This window comes from Apodemus sylvaticus, chromosome 17, assembly GCF_947179515.1.
Source record: "Apodemus sylvaticus chromosome 17, mApoSyl1.1, whole genome shotgun sequence".
In the NCBI taxonomy this organism is placed as follows: domain Eukaryota; kingdom Metazoa; phylum Chordata; class Mammalia; order Rodentia; family Muridae; genus Apodemus; species Apodemus sylvaticus.
The window spans coordinates 53,779,650-53,803,441 of record NC_067488.1 but is presented as its reverse complement, the minus strand read 5'-3'; the positions used below and the strand labels follow the sequence as shown (position 1 = coordinate 53,803,441).

Sequence of the window (23,792 nt, the reverse complement as noted above, 5' to 3'; positions counted from 1 at the left end):
GCCCTAGGGGCCCTCCTGCCTTCTCTACACCCCAAGCCCTGGGTTAAAGATGCTGCCTTGCCTGCCTTGTATGTGGGTTCTAGGGATCCAAACTTGGGCTTTTATGTTTGCACTGCAAACATTTTACCCACTGAGCCATCTCCCAGACGCCCCTCCCCGTCTCTAATATTTTTAATCTGTGATTGGTAGAATCCAGAAATGTGACACCCACAGAACGGGTAAGCCAACCATGTCACAGACACACACGCCCTGGAGGAGACCAACACACTGTTCTACACTAGAAAGGAGAGGAGTTACCTGGATCCTGAAGGTCGGCACCATTGCCTTGGACAAAGTCTGAATTCTCCTGTCCCTTCACGCAGCAGGCACGGAATACCAGCCCACACTGGTAGCTTATCATGAGGTTGGGCTCACAGGTCTGGCCTCGGGCCTGGGCTGCCCTTCCCAGCATGCAACAGTGGCAGCACCTCTATGAACAGAAAGATTCCAGACTGGATCAGGGGTTTGTACAAGTGGCCTCTGGAACCTTGAAAGAACCTCAGGAACACTCCCCTGATACCCCCTTCCTTGCCTGTGTTCTCAGGACAGCGAGAAAACATCTGATGAGGGTAATTTATCAAAACATCAGAAGTAGATAGAAAAGCATACCAGGCCCCTCCGAGCCTCCTAGGTCTGTTTGGAAAGTAACCTACAAGACCTGGCACCTAGTAGGATTGCACTTCCCTCTCTGCCCACATGACTGCTATATGAAAATGGTCCCATAGGTCCATAGGGAATGGCGCTATTAGGAGGTGCTGTGTTGTTGAAGTAGGTGTAGCTTTGTTGAAGGAACTGTGTCACTGGTGTGTGTGGGGGAGGAGGGGGGTACTTTGAGGTTTCAAATGCTTAGGTTAGGCCCAGTGTCTCACTCTCTTCTTGCTGTCTGCCAATCCAGATGTAGGACTGTCAGCTACCAGGACCATGTCTGCCTGCATTCTGCCATGATGATAATGGACTAAACCTCTGAACTGTAAGCCATCCCCAAGTAAATATTTTCCTTTATAAGAGTTGCTGTGAGCCAGGGGGTGGGGGTGGCGCACGCCTGTAATCCCAGCACTCTGGGAAGCAGAGGCAGGTGGATTTCTGAGTTCGAGGCCAGCCTGGTCTACAGAGTGAGTTCCAGGACAGCCAGGGCTACACAGAGAAACCATGTCTGGAAAAAAAAAAAGTTGCTGTGGTCATGGTGTCTCTTCACAGCAATAAGATCCTAATGAAGACAACAACCCCCTTTGGCCCTCTCCTGACCAGCAACCCCCAGTCCAGCCCAGCCCACTCATCTTGAGGAGAACAGGGCAGACCAACATTCCAAGGGCCTGCTCTGTCAGCAAGGTCTCATCTTCCTGCCGAAAGAATAGGCACACTTTCAACCCCAAGAGCCTCAAGGCCCCACGGAAGGTCTGAGTCCTAGCTGCTGCCTTTCACAGAGACCCCAAACCCCAAAAATTAAGCCTATGACCTAACCCAGGTCCTGGGGTACACATGAAAAGCCCCAGGTCAGTCCTTCTAAAAACAAAGAGCTTTCCAGGAAGCCCACAGCAAGAGGCTTTGCTTCAGCACCTGCGGAGGCTGGGGGACCTTCTCCATGTCCTTCTGCCCACTCTGAGGCCGCAAGGAGCCCCGGTGATCTCATCCTCCTCTGAAGTGTGAGTAATCTTTTCCAGAAACACACTTCATTAAGTCAGCCAAGGAAATCTATTCCTGCTCTTGCTATAATGTTCTTTGCATATATGTGAAGTATAAATACTTCACACCTCTCTTTCCTCAACTCTAGGGATGGGGCAGAGCTGTCTGCCAGGCATTTAACATAAGCAGAGGCCAGACCTACCCAGAGAGGTAATCACTAAATGCCCAAACTCCTGGCTAAGAGACTCCTTGGTCAGGCCACTCATTCTAGCCCTGACTAGCTCCCTGTGCTGGCTGGTTTTGTGTGTCAATTTGACACAAGCTGGAGTTATCACAGAGAAAGGAGCCTCCTTTGAGGAAGTGCCTCCATGAGATCCAGCTGTAAGGCATTTTCTCAATTAGCGGCATTTTCTCAATGAGTAATCAAGGCTGGGAGGGGCCCATTGTGGGTGATGCCAACCCTGCACTGGTAGTCTTGGATTCTATAAGAAAGCAAGCTGAGAAAGCCAGAGGAAGTAAGCCAGTAAGTAACATCCCTTCATCACCTCTGCATCAGCTCCTGCTTCCTGACCTGCTTGAGTTCCAGTCCTGACTTCCTTTGATGATGAACAGCAATGTGAAAGTGTAAGCTGAATAAACCCTTTCCTCCCCAGCTTGCTTCTTGGTCATGATGTTTGTGCAGGACTAGAAACCCTGATTAAGACACTCCCCATGTCAGTGCCTCCCCCAGCCCCCCATAAAGGCAGGATGACTGTGGTAGGTAGGCCATGACTGTCTGGGCAGAGTCTGGACCCATGAACAGTCTCTGCCCACCTGTATGCAGACACTCCTACCTACCTTCCCAGAACCCAGACTGTAATCAGATTTTCACTCCTTGATTTCATTACCACCCTCCTGAGGGAGATGGATGTCTCTCTAGAACTACTGTCATCAACGCTTCTGGACATCACTCAGGGGGACAACTGGCTTTCTTCCTGGGCAGGTAGGACCTGACCACTGGCCTATTTGTGTCCAAGCCTAGAGATGTCATAGTCCGCGCGCGCGCGCGCGCGCGCGCGCGCGCACACACACACACACACACACACACACACACACACACGAGCCTTCCATAGCTAATGCAAACCCTGCAATCTGGCCCAGACCCAGGTCCCCAGGAACATTCGGGAAAAGAACTCCCACTGTTTATTCTGATTATGTTCTATGGAGAATCCCCTCCAAGTCCTCAACAAGGACAGGCCACTGGAGTGTGGATCTCTCTGGACTCCAATGTCTTCCTGTAGAGTGTCTACAGAATCCTGTGTTATTAGAGGCCCTAATGTGGGTCTGGCTTGGCACTACCTCACCCTGCCTTATCTGGAAGTCTGGCTGGTAAGACATATCTTCTGAATGAGAAGGGAAGGGTACCTGAGTGATCACAAGGAAAAGGTGGACAGGGACAACGGTGGCCCTGTGTGGTCCTCACCCTTACTCACCTTTATGAATACGGTCTCGAGGCTATTGTTGTAGCTGTGGAGTGAGGCGCAGCCATCTGGCTCGTTGGCCAGGTTGATGCCCGTGGCACAGTGCAGCTCCTCCAGTTGGTTGTGACAACACTGCTCCTGGATCATCCTGTGGGCAGAGCAGAGGCTGTGCCAGGACTCCTTGGTGAAGCCGAGGTCAGAACAGAGGCTCAAGGAGAGGGGTGATGTCTCCTGGACTATACCCCAGCTCCCACAGGGAGAGAGACACACAGTAGGACTTGGTGTTTGGTTAGAGAGAGCAAATGCAGAGTGGTATCCGGGGTGGGAGCCAGGAGACACCCCCCAACTCAGCACACAGTTGAGCCCTTTGCCAAGACTGGTTATATACCATTCTCACCTATTTATAAACAAAGCAGCTTGGAGCAGGCTCCGGTCTCCGCCCTCCCTTCCATCTACCTAGCTCATTCTCCTCATCCTCAGCTCCCTGTTCCAGGCTTAGAGGGGAAGTTTCAGACAGTCTTTTGACCCAGTTTGTTGAAGGTCTAGACTGGAAGACTGCAGCAGCCATGATGCCCAGACCCAACTTTCTGCCACCCACAGGATTGGCTATGAAAATCTCTTTGGAAAACATGTGCTCCAGTAGGACCTGAACCTGCCAGAGTCTATGCCTCAGACTCAAACACATTCTGTGACATCTCAGAGGCCAGAAAACCAGGCCTGCAGACAACAGAGATGGAAGGGTGTTAACTATGGCTCTCATCCTGATGAGATGTAACCTAATCCAATGTAACCTAAAGGCAGAGCCAGCAAGGGCAGAAACAGGATGTCTGCAAGAGAGGATAGGGCCTCCCTGCCTCTTCTTGCTACGCCCTTGGACTATGCCTAAGGACAGAGGCCCCAAACAACCTTTCCTCTCCTGGTGGCTCAGAAGTGTGAACCCAGCTTCCCATGTCTCTCCAGATCTAGGATGGGTGTGTCTACACAGTGACATGAATTTCACACCTGCCTCATTGAATTTGTAGGCAAGAGGTATTTCACTAAAGGACCCTGAGCAGGCTGCCCGGTGCACCTCTTCTTCAGAGCAGCCATGGGTTCTCAAGACCTGCAAAGGCTCCAGGAAACCTGGTTTGAAAAACCAAACCAGTCTAAGATCACTTAGTCTTGCCTGTCCCAAACCCTCCACCCGGATGGGATTCCTCTGAGCACTGTCTGAACCTGGTGAGGGGTGGGGCACTGTTGCCCTAATGAGGCTGGAACGGGACTCCAGGGTGCTGGGGTTGGCCTGTCATACCTGATGTCGGCTCTGAGCAACACTGCTGATTCTCTCTCTACCCGGCCTCTCCACACTCTTAGCAGGACCAACAGCTGCTCACTTGGGTTTCTGGGTGTTTAAGGATACCTAGCCTGACTTGACCACACCCCCATCCCCCACCCCCCATCCCCTACCCCCTCAGCCCCAACAGCATCCTCTCTCATCTGCCCAGCTAGAGAAACTGATCCTCTCCGAGCTACTGCTGACACCCCTCAGGATCCCACCCTACTCCCAGTCCTGGCAGCTTAGCTCCCTGACTTCCCCAGCCAGACCCTTCCCCCTCTATCTCAAGCTGCTGCCCAGTTCCAAGCCACCTGCACGTCTCCTAGAATCCTTCAAACAGCCTGTTAGTCTCTTAGCTTCCGTTCCCTCCTGTCAACTGCCTTCTGCTTTAAAGACAAGTCTGGACAGATGTGCTGGCACCCAATGTATGCCCGAAACCTCCATCCGATGATTCTTACCCTGCTCCCAGTTACTTCCTAAAACAGCCACACTACCAGGAACAGCGGGGAGCACCTCTCCCCACCTCCCTCTGGCTCTGTGTCTTTCTGCCCTGCTGGTCCACTCTGTTCAGACACTCTCTGGACACCTTGCTGTGCCCGCAAGAACCTGCACAGCCTCGCCCTGAGCATCCCCACTGGCTGCTCCACCCCTGGATGCTCTGCCCACATTCCACAATATGACTGCAAAGATCTGATAATCTCCTTATGATAATCAACATAATTTATTACCGTAATCTACCCTAAACTGTTTTACGTTCCCCCAAACTTTTTGGAGTAGCCGGTTTAATCTAGAGAGAGAATACTGAGATATGCTGAAACTGAGGGAGCGAAGAACTGTTTGTGTTCTCATGGTCTGTAGGCGGGTTCCTTTAGTCACGAGCTCTCATCTGACGCCCTACGACAAACCTTCCTTTTACTTGGGGAAATGCCTTGCCCAGAGTTAGACAGCTGTGGCAGACCTGACTGCACATCTGGATGGTTTTACTTTTCAGGCCTGGGAAGGCAACAGATGCCCCAGTGAGCACTGGGCAGCCCAGGGCAATGAGCCAAGCTCTGTGTGCAGGGCTCAGAAGCACAGAAAAGGAAGCAGCAGACAGAGGGAGGACGGTCCCCCCCCCCCACCACCTCGGACATCTGGCACACACTGTCCTTTCTCGCACTTGCGTCTGGACGGGCATGCGATGTCAAACGGTGGTAAGGGCACACGCACCTGCACTCCTTGGATTCAGAGGTGTATGACAGTGAGCAGTCCCTGTGCTGGTTGGCCATCTGATGTCCCTCTGTGCAGCAAGCTTCCATAGAGATGTCTGCATTCGCTGTGTAGAGAAGAGAACATGCTGATATGGGTGACCCTGCTGGGTGTCCCCCCACCCCCAGCCATGCCTGCTTCTTGCAGCTCCAACTACAACATGAGGCCAAGTCTGGAAGGACAGGGAGTACTCACAGAACACTCTTAAATCACTTTGTAAACCAGTCATGAACATGCCAACCCCTCTCAGCTGGAAGCGTCTACCCTGCTCCTTCCACAAAGGCCTGGACCAGCTCTGAAAGCACCAAGCTCAACGCAGAGACCTGAGCATACAGGCCACGCCCCTGTTGTCCTGGTCCAGACAACAAAGGAGAATTCTGCTTACAGATGCATGGTGACGGCACCATCGACCTAGCACTCACAGGATGCCCAGGGTCTGACTCCTCCAGAAGGATGGTAGGAAGAAAAGTCCCAAAAAGTGGCAAACCCTCCATCTCTGGACCAGCCTCTGGGACCCACATCCAGGTTTTGATTTAGTGATTGTAACAAGCTGTGGGAGGGGCTTCCACCCTCAGCGTAGAGCTGGGGAAACTACGGCTGGTGATCGTCCCACCCTTAGGCGTACCAGTCTTTTGTAGAAACAGCCACCAAAGAGGTGAGGTCAGGGCTGGCTTGGCACAGTGCCAGGCTCAGAAGTCACAGCTGTCCCGCCAAGCAGCCAGCACAAGCCCTCAGCGGGGGATGGAGCCAGAAACTTACGCCCAGGAAGAAGACCCCCATGAAACCCCAGGGAAGGGCAATGTGTCCTAAGGTGACACACATTTGCGCCCAAAGGACTTACAGGAAACAGTGTCTGGGGTGTTGGTGGCTATGTAGAAGGTCACTGCCTGTCAGCACCTTACAAAACTCAGCCTCTAGAGACACCACGGGAGCTTGAGAGATGGCTCAGAGGTTAAAAGCGCATGCGGCTCTTGCGGAGGACCCGAGTTCAGTTCCCAGCACCCTTACCAGGTGGCTCACTGTAACTGCAGAGCCTGGAAACGGGGTGCCTTCACACACTTGCACATACATGCCTGTACATACACACTCCTACATATAAATAAAAAATGTTTTTAAAGAAGAGGGACACCATGGGAGGGTAGGAAAGACGGCTGAGCAGTGAAGAGCAAACCTGTACTGCTCTTTCAGAGGACCCAAGTTCAGTTCTCAGCACTGACATCACACCCCATAAGGGAACCCGATGTTCAGGCCTCCGTGTGCACATATACTCATGCGCACATACCCATGCACAGGCACACATATTTTACACGTAATAAGAGTGCCAGGCCTGGTGACATGCACTTGCAATCTCAGTGTGGGCAAGGGGGAGGCAGGTGGATCCGTAGGGACCTGCTGGCCAGTCACCATAACTTAGGGAGCTCCAGGCCATGAGAGACCCCATCTCAAAGGTGGCAAATGACATTCTGAAGATGGTGTTCAAGGTTGTCTTCTGGACACCACATGCATACACACACTCACACAAATGCACATACATATTCACACAGATATAAACATATACACATATATATACACATATACACACAAATATACACACAAATGCACATACATATACACACACAAACATACATACACACACGTATACACACATACATTCATACACACAAATGCACATACATATATACACACATATAAACATACATACAATATACACCACACACACACACACACACACCATGCTTTCTCACTATCAGCCTTCCAACACCCCTTCAGCTTAGCAGCAGCGTTCAGCGCCAGTAGCTGTGGGTGCTTCGAGTTCATTTCTTTTCTAAGGCTGGCCCCGGAAGGTAGTCCCAGAACAAGAATTACTCTGGTGAGACTGGGGCTTAATAAACCACACCTCAGAAGAGGAAGATGAGGAACTTCAGAAACATTCAGCACAGTGAGGTCAGAGCACAGGCGAGCTGAACCATTTCCACATGGCCAGGAAGAGGGGCCTTCTCTGAACCACCTTCCCCCACGATTATGTAAGGGGAACATCCTGAGGATGTCTGGAGAACACTGATCTGTGTTCTACGGGAAAGATGTGTCCGGCCCTTTCTTACAATTCCCAGGCTCCCCTGAGTTCCAAGGGTGTTCTTGGGATGGGTGAGAACGGACTGGTTTGTCCCACAGCAGGGCCTAACAATCTGTTATGAGCCAGCAATCCAGCTCACCCCCGTGTTGCTGTCCTCTCTCCATGGTCCCCCATGATCCCATTTGGTGATTCCAGAAGAATTCACTGTCAGCTGAAGCTCAGACATCAAACCCTCCAGAGCCACAGGCTTCACAGAGCAAGAGTCAGAGTGAGGGGCACGTGCTGATAGCGGACTACGAGCTCCATTCACCCACTCCCTCATTCAACAGGGTGGAAGACGAAAACCGACCAAGGCTGCGCTCCGACTGCCACCTGAGGCTGCCTTCTGATTGCTACAAGCATGCCATAGCATGTACATGCCCACATGCACACACATGAATGCACACACACACACACACAAAGCTAAGAACAACAAGGAAGCAAGCATAAAAGCATTCACACAAAACAGGGTCCCTACTGTTCCAAAGAGGCAGTTGTGGTTTAGTCCCTAGATAAGTATGTGGTGCATCCCCATAGTCTCTCCCATGCAGCTCCAACCCCCAAACACACACACACACACACACACACACACTCACACAACCTTACCAGATGTGATAAGACTCCTGCTCTCAGCCTGTCCCCTTAAGTTCTTCTCCAGACGCAGCCTCTCCCTCACACTGCCTGTCCCTCCCCGCAGGCCTACACAGCCCGGTCTTAGGGGCCTGGGCTCCCACCTTAGAACCCTTCACTCTGGGCTCATCTCACTGTCCCTAATGTTCCATTTACCTGACACACTTTCCCAAGCAGAGACTGTGACAGTGAGACAGTCTGTCCCTTGTCGCCTTATACTTCGGCCAAATCTGCCACAGAAGCAGAGAGTTAAAATGATGAGCTATAGGAGGCTGAGGCAGGAGAGTTTCTGCAAGTCTGGATTCAAGACTGTTCTGGGATGCATAGCAAACCGCCCCCCCCAGGAAAACAAACAAACACACACACACAAGCAAAACAAAACAAAACAAAACAAAAGCAAGACTGGGGGGAGGGGCATACATAGCTTTGGAGCCAAATGAACTCTGGCTCTAGTGCTGGAACTATCCCTGTGTGACCCTGACATGGCCACTTCAGCCTGCTGGCCCATAGCTCATTTGTATTAAAATAGAGCTCACGAGACCCCTGCAGTCTCTGAGAAGGTGGAACAGGTTGATAAGTTCTAAACAGTGCTTCTGCAACACGTTAGGGGACTGGAGGGATGCCTGCTGTCACCCGTGAGAGGGGAGGCTCTGCCAGTCCTGTGTGTAGCATTCCATTAGCAGGGCTGCACTCTATGTGGGTGGGTGGGGACTGAGTCCTCAGCTGCAGGCGGGCGTCTGATATGTTTTAAAAGGATGCGGGGACCTTGGACACCCTGAACCTCGTGCGCTCAGCAAGACAATCAGAGGTTAAAACTTTCAGGCAGTCTGGAAACTTGGAATGTCCCTGGAATGTGACTCCAGTGTTACTGAGCAGAGCGTCCCAGGCCTGATACCTGCAGGGCAGAGCTGTCTGAAAGCTGTCAGTGGCTTCCCTGAAGCTGCACAGGGTCAGCTCACCCTCCTTAGGCTTGAGATGTCTCATAGGATAGTGCTTGCATGCCCCCTTAAGAGACCAGGAAGGGCCGGGCGGTGGTGGCGCACGCCTTTAATCCCAGCACTTGGGAGGCAGGAGCAGGCAGATTTCTGAATTCGAGGCCAGCCTGGTCTACAGAGTGAGTTCCAGGGCAGCCAGGGCTATACAGAGAAACCCTGTCTCGAAAAACCAAGAGAGAGAGAGAGAGAGAGAGAGAGAGAGAGAGAGAGAGAGAGAGAGAGAGAGAGAGAGAGAGCAGGAAGGGGTCAGGAGGGATCACAGCCAGGCTGGACAATGGCCAGAGGGGTAGGGAATGCCCCCGTAGCAATAAACAAGCCTGAGGTCCCACTTGGTGCCCAGATCCTATCCCCTCAAGCTCTGAGCTCCACCCTGCCAGGAATACATTACTTCCAACCTCTCTCTCTCAGAAGGAATGCCCAGACCCGCAAGTGCAGCTCCAAGGAAGGAGAGTAACCAGGCTGGGGACAGCAACATTTTCTGAGTCCCACTAGGTGCGCAGAGCAGACCACTGTCCCAGCATCGCTCTATAGGCCCAGCACTGCAGCTAAACAGCAAGGCCACAGGGATTGCCAAGCAGGACCTGTGTCGACAGCCGGAGCTGCACTTGCAGGCCCAAGCCCATGGGCTCATTGATCAAGGTGGAGCTGTCTATCTGAGGTTGTGCTGGGAGCTCCAGCCCAACAGGAAAGGAGCTCAGGAGGACCCACGCCCATCTTGAAGGGCTAACAGCCACTAGGGATGCTGATGAGGGGAGGGGAGGGCAGTGCAGGGAGCAGGCATGGGCACACCTGCGTCTGGGGCCACCACCCATTGCAAGGAAGGACTCCAGACTTCAAACCGAGCTTGGGACTGAAGATGAACTGAGTCGGGTCACCACTAACAAAAACAATGCTAATGTGTCCCCAATCCCTACCAAGGCTATGTGTGCTTCACCAACCAAAAGCAGCACGTGGCCAGCTCTGTCCAGGACTTGGGAGACACAGAGGCCCTACCCGCTCCTGCTCCCTGACACATGGACAGAGACGCATCTCCCCTACCTCGCTGTCCACACACACAGCACCAGTATTGGCAGGCATCCCTGCCTAGGCTCAAGAAACATTAATTCCAAAGAACGAGGAACTACTGAGCATGACCACCCCTAAACCCCAGAGGCTGTTTGGGGCAGGATGCTCTCTCTGCCTTTCAAAAGGGGGCTTCTTCCTGGTTCATCTCAGGGAGAGAGGGAGTGACCAGAGAGAAGGTTCCTAGGCTGGAGCTGAGCACAGCAAAGGGCAGGATTCGCAGGAAGTCTAAAAAGAGGTAGAAAGTCTAGAACTGCCGCTTCTGGTCCCTGGAGACGGCCCTTACTTCCCACTGGTGGGCGCAGGGCGCCAGCCACCTCTTACCCACTAAAGAAGTCAGAGCTGTGGAAGAGGAGGGGTTGGAGAAATAAGAACACATCCCCGTACCATAGCCCAAGATGCTAACAAAGGCGCCCTCTATAGGTTGGTCTTTAAAAGATGTGTATGTCCCAAGCAGGTTCTGTAGGGCAGGGCCAGGCTGACTGAAGCACATGAATGTACATGACGAGCATGAGGGCACACGCGCACGCACACACACACACACACACACACACACACACACACACAGTTTCTCTCATTCTGGTTAGACAGGTAGATTACTGTGTTCACAATGACTGTGTTCACATTTTTTTTAAATAAACAAGCTATACTCCCCTTATGAAAATCAAATACAGTGAGAGAGCTCAAGACAAGAGAACATAGGTCCCTAAAAGTCAGATCCATACACAAGGCCGGCAGATGATTCGGCGTAAAGGTGACTGCTGCCAACCCTGAAGACCGGAGTTCGATCCCGGAGACTCGCACAATGGAAGGAGAGAACCCACTCCTACAAGTTGTTCTCTGGCCGCCATATATGCTCCGCTGCACAAGCTGCCCATACAAACGTGCATTTTAAAAAATGTGAATAAAAAAAAAAACTATAGACGGTGAACAAGTGCTTGTCAGGGGCTGGAGCTGGGGGTAGGGTGGGGAATTAAGACTTAATAGTATGAAATTTCTGTGTGGGAAGATGAGAACATTCCAGAGATAAGTGGGACATTTGCACAGCAGTGAGTTCTCTTATAGGATTTGGAGGTTACACCTGATAGTTAAGAGGGTGACTTTAGTGTGATATACATTTCACCACAATGAAAACATTCATTTAAAAAACAAAACAAAAGCAACTAGTGTTTAGGGGTTAGATCGACGGCTCAGCAGTTAAGAGCTGTTACTGCCTTCACAGAGCACAAGGGTTTGGTTCCCAGCACCCACGTGGCAGCTCACACCTGTCTATAACTCTAGTGCAAAGGGATCTGATGTGTGATGGTTTGTATATGCTTGGACTAGGGAGTGGCTCTATTAGAAGGTGTGGCCTTGTTGGAGTAGGTATGTCATTGTGGGTGTGGGCTTTAAGACCCTCATCCTAGCTGTCTGGAAGCCAGTATTCTGCTAGCAGTCTTCAGAAGAAGATGTAGAACTCTCTGCTCCCCCTGCACCACGCCTGCCTGGATGCTGCCATGTTCCCGCCTTGATGATAATGGACTGAACCTCTGAATCTGTAAGCCAGCTCCAATGAAATGTTGTCCTTTATAAGAGTTGCATGGCCATGGTGTCTGTTCACAGCAGTAAAACCTTAACTAAGACATGATGCCTCCTCTGGCCTCTTTGGGCGCTACACTCATGTGACACACATACATACATACCTACAGGCAAGAGTCACGCACCTCAATATAAACAAATCTTTTAAAATGTAGTGTTTTCACCAAGCATGATGGTGGCACACACCTTTAATCTTGGTATTCAGGAGGTAGAAGCAAGTGGATCTCTGTGAGTTTCAGGCCAGCCAAGGTTACATAGTGAGTTGGTTGGTTTGGTTTTAACAGTGCTTAGGCATACGATAGTAGTACATTCCTATAAACTGCATCTTGGGAAGCTGAGGTAACCAGATCTCAAGCTCTGACTCCATAGTGAGGTCCTGCCTGCCCCCCCCCAAAAAATAAAACAATCATTTTTTGTGTGTCCTTCTGCTTTCTCTGTCACTAGGAAAGGAACTGAACATTCTGCCTATAAACTCCTTGGTCTTTCTCAGCCAGTGCTGATCTGACTACCATGACGAGGTTAATTTGGTCAACTGCACTTCAGAATGTTCTTGAAGAACAGCTGAGTAGACAGTGAGATGGTTTGCATGCTGAGCTTTGAGATTCCAAATGGGAACAGTTAAACTGTGAGGTAACGAGTAAAAATAATACAAATAATTTATTTTTAAAAACCTCCCCAAGGAGTGTCTTCCCCCAAGTGTCTCTGAGAAATTAGATGCAAAGCAGGTCCCCAAAATGGTGATGAGGGTGACAGGTTCTAAACAGAGGGACTACCTTCTGTAAACAGAAGTCTACACTCAGTGTTCCTTGGGAATCTCGCAAAGCATTTTTCTCTTTGCCAGAAAAAAAAAAAAATACTACCTCCTTTATCAGTCCCAAAGGCCAACTATCTCGGGCAAGGGCATCTAGTCCCTGGTTAATCTGAACAGCCTGTATCGACTCAGAGACCACCACCTTGCTGGCTATCGTATAGAATCCATTTGCTTTCCCACCAAGTTGCAGCTCTCTGTCCCTGTGAGACAGCCGGGAACTTGCTTTCCCAAATAAACTTTTCCTTTCTTCCCACAGAGGGGTCCAAGTGGGTGGCTTCATGGCACCGTGGCTTAGAGCAAGGCAGTGAGGAGTGACCACCACACCTGCTCAACTATTACCTCTTCCTCAAGCAGGTACAGCTCCCGCAGACACACTTGGAGACGGGGAATGATCAAGGCACCTTGAACACTGGCATCCTGAGTCCTACCGTCCTGACACAAAATCTACGGACTTCCTGAGGCCCACAGAGGGTACTATCCTTCCTTTACCCCACAGTCCATTCGCATCGTACCCAGAGCAACTTCTCGGTGTCTACCAATGAGTTGCAGAGCAAAGTCCCCACCCAGTCCACGTTTCGCAGGTACCTAGAATTCCATATCACAGCATCTGGCCCACAGCTGGTCAGTCAGTCACAGGCCCGCTGGTGACGCATTCAGAGAGGTGAAGGGATGAGCATCCCAACCTGCACACAAACCTCCAGCACTGAGAAGAGGGACTCGGAGCCCATCACAATGTCAGCATTCGGTGGGGACAGAGAAAGCACAGCTCGCCACAGGTGCCTGCAGCATGTAGGGACCTCGGCCAAAGCCCAACCTGGGTTGATCATGGCTTTGAAGCAATGCAGAGAAGAATTTCAAGACTGGCCAGAGTTGAGGTTTAATAAGAGTATTAAAAAACAAAACAAAAACAAACAAACAAACAAACAAAAAACAGGCTTAAGTAGGAGGATTAATTAAGAGGAGAGGTGCTCAGATAGAAGGATAAGACACACCCAAGCTCTCCAGTTTGGGCTTCTTTAAAGAGAGTCTTGGAACAGAAAACATACCCAAGTGTGGGTGTGGGCTCCCTGAGGGAGCTCGGGAGAGCACTGATTTCTGAAAGTCAAATTCATCATTTTTTTTAGGTTTTTGAAGTTACTTTCTTCAAAGGCTTACTGTGAAGTTTAAATGATTACCCTGGCATTTATCTATCTGACAGGATCACAATTGTGATTTATATAAAGTAGAAAAGTTTGGCCCACAGGGACGTGGGCAGGTAGGAGAGCTACACCATACACACACTGTGGTGAAGAGTCCCAAGCCCATCCTGGGGCCTTACCCAACACCATATTGCCCAGAGGCCTTAAGCCTGGTTCACTCACTTCAATAGAAAGCAGTGGTCCTCAACCTTCCTAATGCTGAGACCCTTTCTTTCTTATAGTTCCTCAAGTTGTGGTGACATCCCCCCCCCCCACACACAACCATAAAATTACTAAGTTGCTACTCCCAAGGGGATGCAACCCACAGGTTAAGAACCGCTGGCATAAAGTATCTATAAATGAAAGGAATATTAACTGCATATGCTGGGATTCTTGCTTCTCAGCTGACAAGAGGCTTCAGTCGGACTCCAGGGTGAGGGGCTCTTCTCCTTCTGGTGTCCCCACAAGCTCTGTCCTTTTCTTCTGCTTCCAGGTCACCATTGCTACTTCTGTGCAGTCAGCCTATAGCAGCAGCTTCAAAGTCTGTCAATTAACTGACCCACGCTCCACGAGCTTCAAGGTCCCCTCACTGAGCAGGACCCTCCGGCCAGTCCAGAACCTTCTCTCGCTTCAGTCCTGGTTGCGTGTCTATAGAAACACCACCTAACTGCTTTTAGCTTCTAACTTTGTCATCTGACTGTGTGACAAGATCCTCAAGCAATTAACAGCATAAACCAAGAATAAACTCCCTTGCCCAATACTGTTGATCTTCAGTCAGATAATCCACAGGCAAAGCAACCTTCCCAATTCTGTGACCCTTCAATAGTTCCACAGGGGGCTGGAGAGATGACTCGGCGGTTAGGAGCACTGACTGCTCTTCCAGAGGTCCTGAGTTCAATTCCTAGCAACTACATGGTAGCTTACAACCATTTGTAATGGGCTCTGATGCCCTCTTCTGGTGTTTCTGAAGACAGCTACAGTATATTCGCATAAAATAAATAAATACATCTTTAAAAAAAAAAGTTCCACACACTGTGGTATCTCCCAACTATAAAATTACTAAGTTGCTACTTTATAACTGTAATTTACTGTTATGAATCATAATGTAAGTATCTGATAGGCCTCCTCTGCCATGCTGTTGGTCCCAGCACTGGGGAGGCAGAGGCAGGCAGATTTCTGTGAGTTTGAAGCTAGCTTGGTCTACAGAGATAACGAGAGAGTTCCAGGACAGCCAGGGCTACACAGAAAAGTCCTGTTTCAAACAAACCAAACAAAAACAAACAAACAAAGAAGCAAAAAGAGCGATCCTCCATGGGGCTGGAGAAATAGCTCAGGCACTAAGAGCATTTGGCAATTCCAAACACCCAGGTGACATACAACAAACAGTCTGTAACTGTCCGGGAGATGGGGACCAGCTTGAGCAGCATATAGAGATGTCACCAAACAGAAGGGAACACTGCTCAGCCTCAAACAAGCTGCCATATCTCTCCAACATGGTCAGTTCCTCAACCAGATGTGCAGGAACAGGGAGGTGAGGGAGATGATCCTGAGGACTGGACTACAGGATAAAACAGAATCCGCAAAATCTTATAAACAGGGCAGTTATTCCATAGGAAATGCATATTCCCCAGCACCTACCACCACCTGGCCCAGATCCCTCTTCTAGAAAATGCCACCAACCCACAGAACTACTGTGGCAGTCAGGCAGAGGGCATCATGGTAACTTTCTTTCAGGTGAGTTGACACATCCCAGGGACTGGGAGAGGGCTTAGTCAGTGAAGTGTTTTCCATGCAAGTGGAGAGACCTGAGCTTGCGGCCCAGAATCCACATAAGAGGCTGAACACTGTGCCATGCATTTGCACCAGTACTGGGGAAGCGGAGGCAGAAGGATTCCTGGGACTTGCTAGCCAGTCTAGCCTAACAGTGGTGAACCCCAGGTCCCAGAGAAAGGCCTCATCTCAAAAGCAAAGCAGGGCTGGAGAGCTGACCCAGCAGTGAAGAGCTTCCAGGGGACCTGAGTTCGAGTCCCAGAACCCAGGTAACTCTGGTTCCAGGGAATCCACACCCTCTTTTGGCCTCTGAGGGCATATATAACACACACACACACACACACACACACACACTAAAAGTCAAATTACACTAAAAAGCAAGGCAGACAGTTCCTAAGGATCATCACTGGTCTCCACACACATGAGCAGCAGCACACACCCATAAATAAGAACCCTAAAGCTGACAGGTATGAAGAGCACGCTACATGCATTCTAGCACACAGACGTCATGGCTTAGAGAGAAACACCAGACCCCACCCTGGTATGTCACATCAAGGTCACTAGGTCCTCTCATGACAGTACAGACACTGTGCTTGGGACTACAGGGGTTTGGTATCACTCTTCAGTCAGAGACTTACAGAGTGCCAGCCTGGTAGCCATGAATGTTGTAGAAGCCTTGCCTGATTATGTTTCCCAGTGGCCCATGGGCCATCAAGATCTAATTAATGTTCAAGGTTTCTCAGTGCAACATTGTGGAAAGATCAAAGTCCAACTTTGAGCCAGGCAGTGGTGGCGCACACCTTTAATCCCAGCACTTGGGAGGCAGAGGCAGGTGGGCTTCTGAGTTCAAGGCCAGCCTGGTCTACAGAGCGAGTTCTAGTATAGCCAGAGCTATACAGAGAAACCCTGTCCAAAAAAACAAAACAAAACAAAGAAAGAAAAGAAAAGAAAAGAAAAGAAAAGAAAAGAAAAGCTTTGGCTGCACCCCAGCATGGAGGGTTTTCCCACTGGAGCAGGCCTAGGTCTCAGTTTCCTCAACTGTAGGACTTGTCCCTCCCCACCTCTGCCTGCCCATGAGCTTGAGGGCCTTAGGCTGCTAGATTCATAGGGAAAGCAAAGGCACTTCCCAAAGAGCCATCTTATCAAAAATGTTTTTCTTCTGAGGCTGTCCTTCCAAAACTCAGGACATTAAATGTCCTCTACAGAAATGTCCTCTAATTCTACAGAGTCCGTAGAGGTTGGGGAAGGACCAATAGTGAGGCTAGCCTTCATTGATGACCCCCTGGGGCTCCGAACAAGCTCGGACCCTCAGAGAGTGCTGGTGAGGGCCTTGGTGTTCCCTGATGGGTGGGATCCTGGGCCTGCTCCCTGGAGCCTCCACAGCTCACGCCTTGCAAGGATCCTGCCCACCACCTCTGCCACTACCTTCTCTAAAGCTACAGCAGAATGAGGGGACCCTACAGGGACTTGGGACCGGGATTAAAGAAGCCAAAACTGCAAACTCTGACAAGAAAGTCAACGGAACAGAATGTGCATACCCAGCGCCAGTCCCCGACAGCACAAGGGTCTGAGGTACAGAGGAGCAGCCAGAGGAGGTAGCGGAAGTCAAGGAGCATGTGCAGCTAGGAAGGTGAGTTCTCTTCCCCTTGAAGATCCCTGGAGCAGCTAGGCAGCTATCTTGTGCACAGAGTCTAGCACACGCTGCATCATCCTCACCGCCAACCCCGTAGCATCCTAACCCTGCCCCGAGGATCTCTTAAGCTTTCAGGAACCATCTCCTCCCAGGGTTCCTTCACCTCTCCGGCCGCCTGTCCTGTGTCCTCACACCTGGCCTTTAGAAGTTGCAGCCCGGGTGGTCCTGGGCCCACGTGCTCCTGCCAACAGCCCTTCCTTCGGGAACTAACCATCCTCAACTCGCTGGAACAGGCAGGCCCACAGGAGAACTGTTTCCGGTCTCGCAGGTCCTCTTTGTTCTCTTACATTCCCTGCACTAAGCTGGGGGAGGGGGGATGATTACACTTGAACTTAACACCTGGAGGGCGGGGCCGGGCTGCGTTTCACTGGTATTTTGTCTCAGCACTTTGCACTTGATAGCACTGAATAAGCAAATGATCTCATGAGACCCTAGCATCTCTATGAGCCCTAAAGAGATTCGGGCAGAAAGGGCAAAGATTGACTGGACTCAACCCAACTCAGCTTCTAAAGCTCACAGATCCACTATAAAAGCTGGGGGTGGGGGAGCTGTATCCCCCACCGACTCTGGAATTAAGAAAATGAAGAGTTAACCCGCAAGAGATGAGATTACTAAGTACCCTTGTGAGGACTAAAATGCTCAGCCTCGGATCCTTAGTTTCTGTGTGCCTCACTGTCCTCCTGGACAATGGGGGCAAGGACAGAGTCCTCTGTGAGGAGGCAGTTGGCATGTGACAAGGTCCTATAGCTGAAGCAGGGTCCAGGGCTAGTGTGGCGAATCCACACCATCAAGGGATACCAGTATCCCACAGCCACTCTCAGCCAGACTACAGGAAGTGCTGGCTCTTAGCAACCGGTTCTCCCAAGAGAATTTTCAAGTCAAAAGGAAAGGCAGGACTTCACACATGTAGCAAAGAAGACCGAAAGCAAAAAGAGGCCTAGGAAATATACTGGAGTAGATGCCTCACAAGACTTTCAGCTCTTGGATGGGAATTGTTTCAGTTAGCCTAACGGCCCAAAACAGCATTAACCAGAATGATGTTGACTGACAATGAGAACTTCCGGCTTGGGTCACCCACCATCTTGAGTCACTTTCAGAATGGAGTTTAGCTGCCTCCTATGTTCTTTTGGGGAAGATCCCCTGTCTATACCTCCTGGAAACACACACAGCTCCATTGCTGACCCAGCCTTACTCAGGACCAGCCTGGGGTGGAAGGAGGGAAGGCTATCCAGCTTAGGAAACAGTTCTCCTGCCTGCCCACAGTGGGGCAGATGCCTTACCCGGGTTTAAAAACATTCCTCTCCTCCCGCCCTATTTTGTAACACAGTCATAGCTGAGATCATTTCAAAGAAATTGGACTCACTTGCTCTAGTCAAAGCAGCTATTAATCAAATTGCTACGATGTGATAGTTCACAAAAGGCAAGTCTTTTGTTGTTTAGAATGCACTGGGGTGGGGGTGCCAGGCCGGAAAGAAGACTTAGAAGATAAAAGCATTGGGCGTTCTCCCCCAGGATGTGGGTCCTGTTCCCAGAATCCATATGGCAGCTAACAACTATCTGGAACTCTAGTACCAGGGGATCTGATGCCCTCTTCTGGTCTCCCCAGGTACTGCGCATACATGGTGCACATACATGCAGGCAAAACTCTTATACAGATCAATTTTAAAAGTAAACAAACCTTAAAAAAAAAAGTGCATTGACAGAATCTCATGTGCCTTTTAAGAACTGTTACCCAAAGCGTTCTCTACAAAGCTGCCGGTCCATTACGTGCCGGTCCATTACGCCTTTTGCTTAGGTTATTGGACCTTCAGGGGTTGCAAGCAATGGACTTTCCCAGGTACAAGGGTAGGACAGAGCCCCTATATGTTTCTGGGTATCTCGTTGTGGTGGTTTGAATGAGGATGGCCCCCATAGACTCATATATCTCAATACTTAGTCCCCATTTGGTGGAATGGTTTGGAGAGGATTAGGAGGTGTGGTCTTGTTGGAGGTGTGTCACTGGGGGTGGGCTTTGAAGTTTTATAAGTCCACACCATTCCCAGTTAGTGCTTGCTCTCTCTCTCCTTCCCTCTCTCTCCCTCTCTCTCTCCTTCTCTCTGTCTCTCTCTTCCCTCCCAGCCTCCGCACCTCCAGCTTATAGATTAAATGCAAACTCTCCGCTACATCTCCAGCATCATGTATGCCTGCCGTCATACTCCACACCATGACCATGGACTCTTAACTCTCTGAAACCGTGATCTCTAGATTAAATGCTTTCTTTTATAATTTGCCTTGGTTATAGTGTTGGTTTTTTTTTTTTTCATGGCAACTGAAAAATGACTAAGATGCTCGCTCAAGTTTTCTTTTGCCAATGGGACTTTGCTTGGGCTCTTTCTTTCTCCTGCCAGGAAATGCACACTGTCCTCCCAGCAATCGAGGAGATAAATTCTCTTCGGCAGATCAAGGGTGCACATTGCTTCCTCCAGAAAGTTCTCCCCTGACTCAGCCATTAGGGCTCGGCTCAGTTATCTGGATCTCCTGGAAGCTACGAACCACATGAAGGGAAAGGGCTGAATTTGTCTCTTATCCCTTGCCACATCCGGGAAACCTCAGTGTCTGGCGCGGTGCTGTCCCTCCGCGGTGGTGACGACTATTTTGTGAATGCCTCTGCATGACCTTCTCCACCAGGGCTGGCTGTGAGGGCTGCAGTCTGGGGCTCCTTCAGGAAGATTTTGAAGTTCCATATTAGCAGAACTTCCAAAGCACAAACGAGAATGGCCCCAAGACGGTCCCCTGCTGCTTAGCTCTCTCTCTCCCTTAACCCTTAAGGCAACCTAACAAGTGGGAATGTGTTAGCGTGTTGTATAAACACGGAACTGCCCAGCCACTCCACAGGATTTTTCTCTAGATAGGAAAACTGATTTCCAAAGCAGTAGGTACCCGGGTCATCTGTTGAGTGATCTGGGGAGCTGGGTTCAGCAATTTCTGCCCTTCACAAAAGGATTGGGGTGGGGGGAGGAATGGGCACAGACACACCAACACAAAAACTGCAACTCAGAGTTAGTAACTTTAAGCCCTAGAGATCTCAGTGCTGCCCCCAGGGTTCTCCCAACCCCCAGCCCATCTTCCTGCCTCCAGTCTCCTCCTCCTGACTGGGAAACTTCCAGGAGCTCAGCTCACAGCCACATGTTTCTGCCAAGGGCTCAGGGCCTTTGTTCTCCCTCCCAACAGGACTTTCTTTTAATCAGTCGGAAACTGCAAGCTGGAGCCAGAGGCCAAGAAAGCCTTGGAGAAAACACAACTGTTTCTCCTAATACCTCCCCACCTCCCCACACCCTCAGCTGGTCCTGAGGCAGCCGAGCCCAACAGGACAGACAGTCACAGGACAGTCACGGGCTGACTCTGTCCCTTAGCAAGAAAGGGCTCCTCTTCTACATATAGGTGGCCACATAGCCCCTCGGTGGCCCCGGGAAAGGCAGCCGGTTAGCAACAGGGTACTCTGCCTGCCTGGCTTCCCTAAGGTCCTTTTTAGTTGTCAGTTTTCTTGCCAGTGACACAGCTCTCTAGGGCCTGAGATCAGGATCTGCTGGCCTTACAGGGCTACAAGCTGCAGAAGGAGCCAAGCATCTTCAAACCCTTTTCTAGGACCACACCAAATTGAACTAACCAAACTCAAGGCAGCTAGCTCCCCCCTACCAGACACAAAATGGGTCCTGGGATGTTCTACGCCAGCTGGCTTCAGGTTAAGGCTTTTCTATGAAGAGGGATGCTTGAAGGCCTGAACAACTCCAGGTTAGTGAGTGTAGGTACCACTTCTCTCCACCTGTCTCCTCTCTGCAACAATGGGGGGTGGGGGGCGTATCTGAGGTCCCTGCCATTTGCAACGGTGTGTCTCCTCCCTTAAGTCCTCTCTGGTTTTCACTCTCCCTGGCAGGGACTCAAATGCCATCTTCGGCCCACAGACCCATCTCTGGTCCAAGCACAGTCTCCTCCAAGAAGCCTCCCTGAACTCTGAGGGGCTGCAAAACTCTTGGCACGAACAGAGGCCTATGAGCCTACCCACCCTGTCTCCTACACTGAGCAGTGACCCAAGATGTGCCAAGGCCCAGTGCCAGTGCCCAGAACAGCCAGAACTCCTCCAGGATTTGGGACCAGCCAGCCCCTTCTTCCTCCCCTCTGCCTCTCTCTAAGACTCCACCCAGTAATTAGTTATCTGCAACCCATGACCTTTTGACCAAGAAGGGTCAGAGAATTGAAAAGAAACAAAGCTAAAGCAGGGATAAAGAATAAGAGATCAGGAGGGCGGTGCGGATCTGAACCCCCCTGAAGAAACAAAGACTCCAGGAGGGCCAGGCATGGCTGAGAACCCCTGAATCACAGAGGTTAAAGGTCATAGATTTACAACCCCACAGCTTCTCAGATAGACAGGGAACTTGCTTGCTGCCAGGCCTTCCTTGCAGCTCTGGGCAAAGCACAGCCTAGGTGGACCCTAGTCCACTCTAAGTTTCCTGTACTAGGGAAGTGGTTCTGGGCCACCAATCAGCTAGAAGGTACTCCAGTGGCCCAGCAGGGAGGAGGTGGCCAACTTCCAAACCTCTGGCATGTTCCCCTATTTTCTCGTTACTTTCTGCGTCCATCTTTGAACAACTTACGGCTCCTGTCTTCCTGTCTCAGTCTGTTCAGGGGCAAAATGGGTGCAGCAGCTCTTCCCGTCCACCCCCCCACCCCCACCCTCCCACCCCGTACCCGAGGGTAAGGGCTGCAGGCGGTTTAAAAGATGCACTAATGCTACTTCCAGTACCGAGTACTTCCCACCCCAACGGCCCAGCGGGCGGTCTTCACGCTGCTTCACCAGCAGGGGATGTGGCTGCGTGAACCCGCAAGAGGATCTGTTTTGAAGGTAAAAGAATTTAAAGCAAGTCCCCTTAGGGAGGAGGGCACTGGGGCCAAGCCTGAAGTATGGTTGGGGAGGGGAGGTCGTGGGCCTGGATTCCACGCAGCTCTGGGGACCTTGCGATGATCCCCTGGGTGCAGCACGCGCTCCGGAGTATCGGGGACTGCAAACTTACAGGGAGCGCGGGGCCCGGATGGGGACCTAGTGCGGGGCCGTGGGCCCGGGGCGCCCCTACCTCGGGCCGCCAGCAGCGAGAGGCTGCCGAGCAGCAGCAGCGGCAGTGGGACGAGGCGCGACGGCGCGGGGCGCTCCATGGGACTGGCGGGCTCGGACGGCGGACAAAGGCACGGTGGGCAGCGGCTACACGCTCTAGCGGGGCCTGGGCAGCCAACGCGAGGCTCCTGCGCGCCGCGTTCAATTATCCCGCCCGGAGGAGGCGCGGCGGGGGCGGGGCCCACGGGGACCCTCCCTCCGGCACTGCGCAGCTGGAGCACGCAGCCACCTAGACTCTCCTGCCGAGATGCACGCAGAGCGCCAAGCTCTGAGAAGTGCCGCCCACCTACAGGCGGAAAGTCACGAGAAAAGTGTCTGACCTGACAACTCAGGATAGCAGGCAGCCCTAGGCTAGACCAGCAGAAGCCGGTTTGTGCACAATGCCTGACAGCCGCCAGACAGTTTAAAGGACTCTCCGATTTAAAAAATAAATGGCTCAATTGTTCAGTGGATAAGACACTTACTTGCTTTGAAGACACAAGGCCCTGAGTTCAAATTTCCAGCACTCCTGTAAGATAAATAAAATCAATTAAAAAAAAAATAGACTTTCAGCCAGATGTGATGACACACACCTTTAACCCCAGCACTCCAAAGGCAGAAGCAGGAAAATTTCCTGAGCCAGTTCTACAGATTAAGTTCCAGGTCAAACAGGGCTACACAAACAAACGCTGTCTGGAAAAACAAACAAGATTAAAATAAAAGCAAACCCAGTACAGGTAAATTTGGAGGACCCCAGGACACCATTTAGCTGATTGTGTGGGACCAGCAATTCAAACACAGGAATTAGGCACCCCTGGAATAAATGTGCCTATCCGGAAACAGACTTGAGCTATATAAACTGTCCAATGTCCAGTGGGAGCCACCCAACCTCATCCACAGTGAATGAATCCTCAGGGGAGTAGTCACACACTAGGACCTTAAACTCTGAGAGTGTAGAGTGGAACCAACCACAGATAAACTTTGACTTCTTAGGTCTCCTTTGTAGAAAGGACAGGGCGGGGCAGGTCAGAAGTTAGGAGACTGGTGCTCCTGAGAGTAGTCTAGAGGCAGCAGCTGAGCAGTGGTTCCCTTAAGATAGTCAGTGTGTGAAACCATATCAAGCTATTCATTTACGAAATAGGCCTTTCTGTT

The 23,792-nt window shown here is 50.9% G+C and overlaps 1 protein-coding gene across 2 annotated transcripts in view; it reads right to left on the bottom strand.

The window, feature by feature from the left end:
• Fbln1 (fibulin 1) overlaps window positions 1–22,852 on the bottom strand; it is an 81,156-nt gene extending 58,304 nt beyond the window's left edge. For both annotated transcript variants that reach the window (XM_052161212.1, XM_052161213.1), the window contains exons 1-4: window positions 22,624–22,852; window positions 5,647–5,752; window positions 3,135–3,270; window positions 298–469 (exon numbers count right to left, since the gene is read on the bottom strand). In XM_052161212.1, coding sequence (XP_052017172.1) covers window positions 298–469; window positions 3,135–3,270; window positions 5,647–5,752; window positions 22,624–22,702 — 493 coding nt within the window. In that variant the 5' untranslated portion in view covers window positions 22,703–22,852. The remainder of the gene's footprint in view (window positions 1–297; window positions 470–3,134; window positions 3,271–5,646; window positions 5,753–22,623) is intronic.
• Window positions 22,853–23,792: the final 940 nt, after the last annotated feature.